Source organism: Orycteropus afer, unplaced genomic scaffold (assembly GCF_000298275.1).
Source record: "Orycteropus afer afer isolate SDZICR_OR568_19922 unplaced genomic scaffold, OryAfe1.0 scaffold00327, whole genome shotgun sequence".
Taxonomy (NCBI): Eukaryota; Metazoa; Chordata; class Mammalia; order Tubulidentata; family Orycteropodidae; genus Orycteropus; species Orycteropus afer.
Genome location: NW_006921914.1, coordinates 2,917,130 through 2,920,493, shown reverse-complemented (window position 1 = coordinate 2,920,493; position 3,364 = coordinate 2,917,130). Strand labels below are relative to the sequence as shown.

General features: G+C 37.5%; 1 protein-coding gene across 1 annotated transcript in view; it reads right to left on the bottom strand.

Annotated features, from left to right (window-relative positions):
- The window catches only part of CENPI (centromere protein I), a 119,237-nt gene that overhangs the window by 52,576 nt on the left and 63,297 nt on the right, over positions 1–3,364 (bottom strand). The window contains exon 7 of the mRNA XM_007952194.1: positions 60–149. Within this exon, the coding sequence (XP_007950385.1) occupies positions 60–149 (90 nt within the window). The remainder of the gene's footprint in view (positions 1–59; positions 150–3,364) is intronic.

Genomic DNA, 3,364 nt, shown 5'->3' with positions numbered 1-3,364 from the left:
AACTTGATAAAAAATAACATATTTCAATCTTAATATGACTTATGTACTCAATTCCTTACCTTCTTCCTTATAGGCAAAGATACAGAAATCAGAGTAGGAACAAAGAACTTATACAGAGACAATAAAGCTTGGAGATGAGACTGCATGCCCTGAAATAAAATAAGAGTTTTCAATTTTCAATGTGTATCCAACAGGAAACTAGGTGGAAAAGAAAACAAGAAAAAAAATGTAATGATAAAATAAACTGAGACCACACATATATTCAGACACTAATTTCACTACATGATAGCTAACTATGGGAAGATGCTATAGAAGAGCAAGGAATGGATAACCTGATATTTAAATCAACCATTATAAAACAACTATCCTGCAACATATGATTTTTAAAAATATTTGGTGGTTAAATATACATAACAAAAATCCTGCCAGTGTAACCACTCTAAAGTATACAAGTATATATTACATTCACCATGTTGCTATAACCATCATAATTTTTTATGATCTTTTCCCTGTATTACTTCTCCCTTGTATTTTCTCTCTTCTCTTCCTGTTTTATCTTCTTCTTTGCCAGTCTTAGGCAAAGAAGGCTTAGGCTTCTTAGGCTTACCAGTCACACTTGCAAGCATACCTTACTCTCATTCATAGCATACTCAGGACTCAAAGAAAGAGTTGTTTGCTGTTGTTAGCTGCTGTCAAGTTGACCATGCAAAACAGGATCAGACTGTTGTGATCATAGGGTTTCCATGGGCTGATTTTCAGAAGTAGATCACTAGGTCTTTCTTCCTAGATTGTCTTAGTCTGAAAGCTCCACTAAAACCTGCTCAATACACAAGCCTCCATGGACAGACAGTTGGTAGCTGTGCTTGAGGTGTACTGACTGGGAATCAAGCTCAGGTTTCCCACATGGAAGGTGAGAATTCTATCACTGGACTACCACTGTCCTCAAAGAGTTTGTTGTTATAAGCCGATAAGTCACTTGAGACTGACAGTGAACCTATAGGGCACAGTATAACCATTGCATAGGGTTTTCCAAGGCTGTAATCTTTACAGAAGCAGACTGTCACATCTTTCTCCCACAGAGCAGCTGGTGAGTTCAAAATGCAGACCTTCTGGCTCTCAGCTGAGCACTTAACCATTGTACTACCAAGGTTCATTTCAAATAGTTTCACCCAAAAAAAACCCAACACAGTGCCATCGAATCCAGTATGACTCACAGCAACTCTAGAGGATGGAACAGAACTATCCCATAGGGTTTCCAAGGCTGTAAATCTTTATGGACACAAACTGCCTAATTTTTTGTCCCACGGAGTGATTGGTGGATTTGAACCACTGAACTTTTGGTTAGCAAGCCAATACTTTAACCATAGTGCCACCAGAGCTCCTTTCAAAGAGTTTACCCCTTCTTAATTTAGACATCAGGGAGCTCTGGTAGCATAGTGCCTAAGGCACTTGACTTCTAACCAGAAAGCTGACGGTTCAAACCCACCAGCCAGTCCTCGGAAGGAAGGTTGGGCAATCTACTGCCATAGTGATTGTTATGTTGCTGTTATGTGCCATCGAGTCAGACCCGACTCATAGTGACCCCTCCTTGGGTTTCTGAGGCAGTATCACTACAGAAGTAGATTGCCCCATCTTCCTTCCTAGGAGTGGCTGGTGGGTTTGAACTGCCAGCCTTCTGGTTAGCAGTCAAGTGCCTTAGGCACTAAGCTACCAGAGCTCCGTAGTGATACTGCCTCGGAAACCCAAGGAGGGGTTGCTGTGAGTCGGGTCCAACTCAAGAGCACATAACAACAACAACAATTTAGACATCAAGGAGACAGGAGAAAATGGGTGGCTAAGAAAACAGGGCAAAGGAAATACTAATACCTAATTATCATAGTTCCTGAAAAATTTAACTAGAAAAATTTGATAGATGGTATGCAATAGTCAAATAGCTTGATATAAATGCAGTAAGTCTTAGCAAAATAATAGTTTCACAATGAAAGATGCCACTTACTCCTAGATACCTGTGTTTGATACATCTAGCTATGCAGAGAAATCATATTACTAAAATGAATTCCAAAGAAAAGCAAATTGCTTTAATATATTAAAATTTTGTTGAACCAAATATTGTATAAAATAAGGAAGGCAGAAAATAGGAATTGATATATCATAATCTTTTTTCTTTTAATTATAGATTTTACTCTTTAGAGTACTTTCAGATTTACAGAAACATTGAGTATAAAGTACAGAGTTCCCATATACCCTTCTTTCCTTGTAGTTTCTCCTTTTATCTCACATTTCTTACAACTAATGAACTAATACTGATACATTATTAACTAAAGTCCATAAACAAACCTACAATAAAACACTGTTTCTGGTGTCAATGCTGCTGTTCTTCAGGTCAGGTCTAAATATACCTGTGCTTCAAGGCTGCCAATGTAAACAAACAAACAAACAAGGGAGATGGAAATCTTAAAAAAAAATAGAAATAACAGAAATTATTAACCCCATGGAAAGAGTTAGAAATAAAACTGAAATAAGGGAAGAAAGGAACAGCAAAATATAAAATAGTGCCTTTGAGATAGCTCAGTTTGAGGAGCAAACAGAGAAGGAAGAAAAATGAACAATGAGTAAGGGATATGTGGGAAATTATTAATAGGAATAATATAGACATACATTGTGGGGGTTCCAGAAGAAGAGATATATAAAAACCTAGAAAAAATTTTAGAAGAAATAATGGCAGAAAACTTCCCATATTTCATGAAAGGTGAGAAGTTTTACATCCAAAACACTCAACAAACTCCATATAGGAAAAATCCTAAAGAAACACACTAAGGCAAGTCATAATCAAACTCTCAAGAACCAAGGACAAGCAGAGAATTTTGAGTGCAGCATGAGAGAAGGTAAGTAGGACATTCAAAAATAAACCAACAAACAAGCAAATAAAAAACCCATTGCTGTCAAGTAAATTCCAACTGACAGCAACCCTTATAGAACATAGTAGAACTGTCTCATAGGGTTTCCAAGCCTGTAAATATTTACAGAAGCAGAGTACCACATCTTTCTCCCATGCAATGGCCAGTGGGTTTAAACTGCTGACTTTCCATTAGCAGTCAATCATTTAACCACCGTGCCACCATGGTCCTCAATAAGATTAAGTGCCAATTTCTCATTAGAAACTATGCAGGCAAGAAGATATGCAGGACAACATATTTAAAGTGCTGTAAGAAAAGAACCTGGCAGCTAATAACAACATACCCATCAAAACTGTCATTCAAAAATGAGGGTGAAAAACAAAGTACAGGCATGTGAGTTAAACATTTACCTCAAGTAGACACACGCCCTGGAGAGAACAATCATGGGAGAAGGAAGGGCTGCTTAT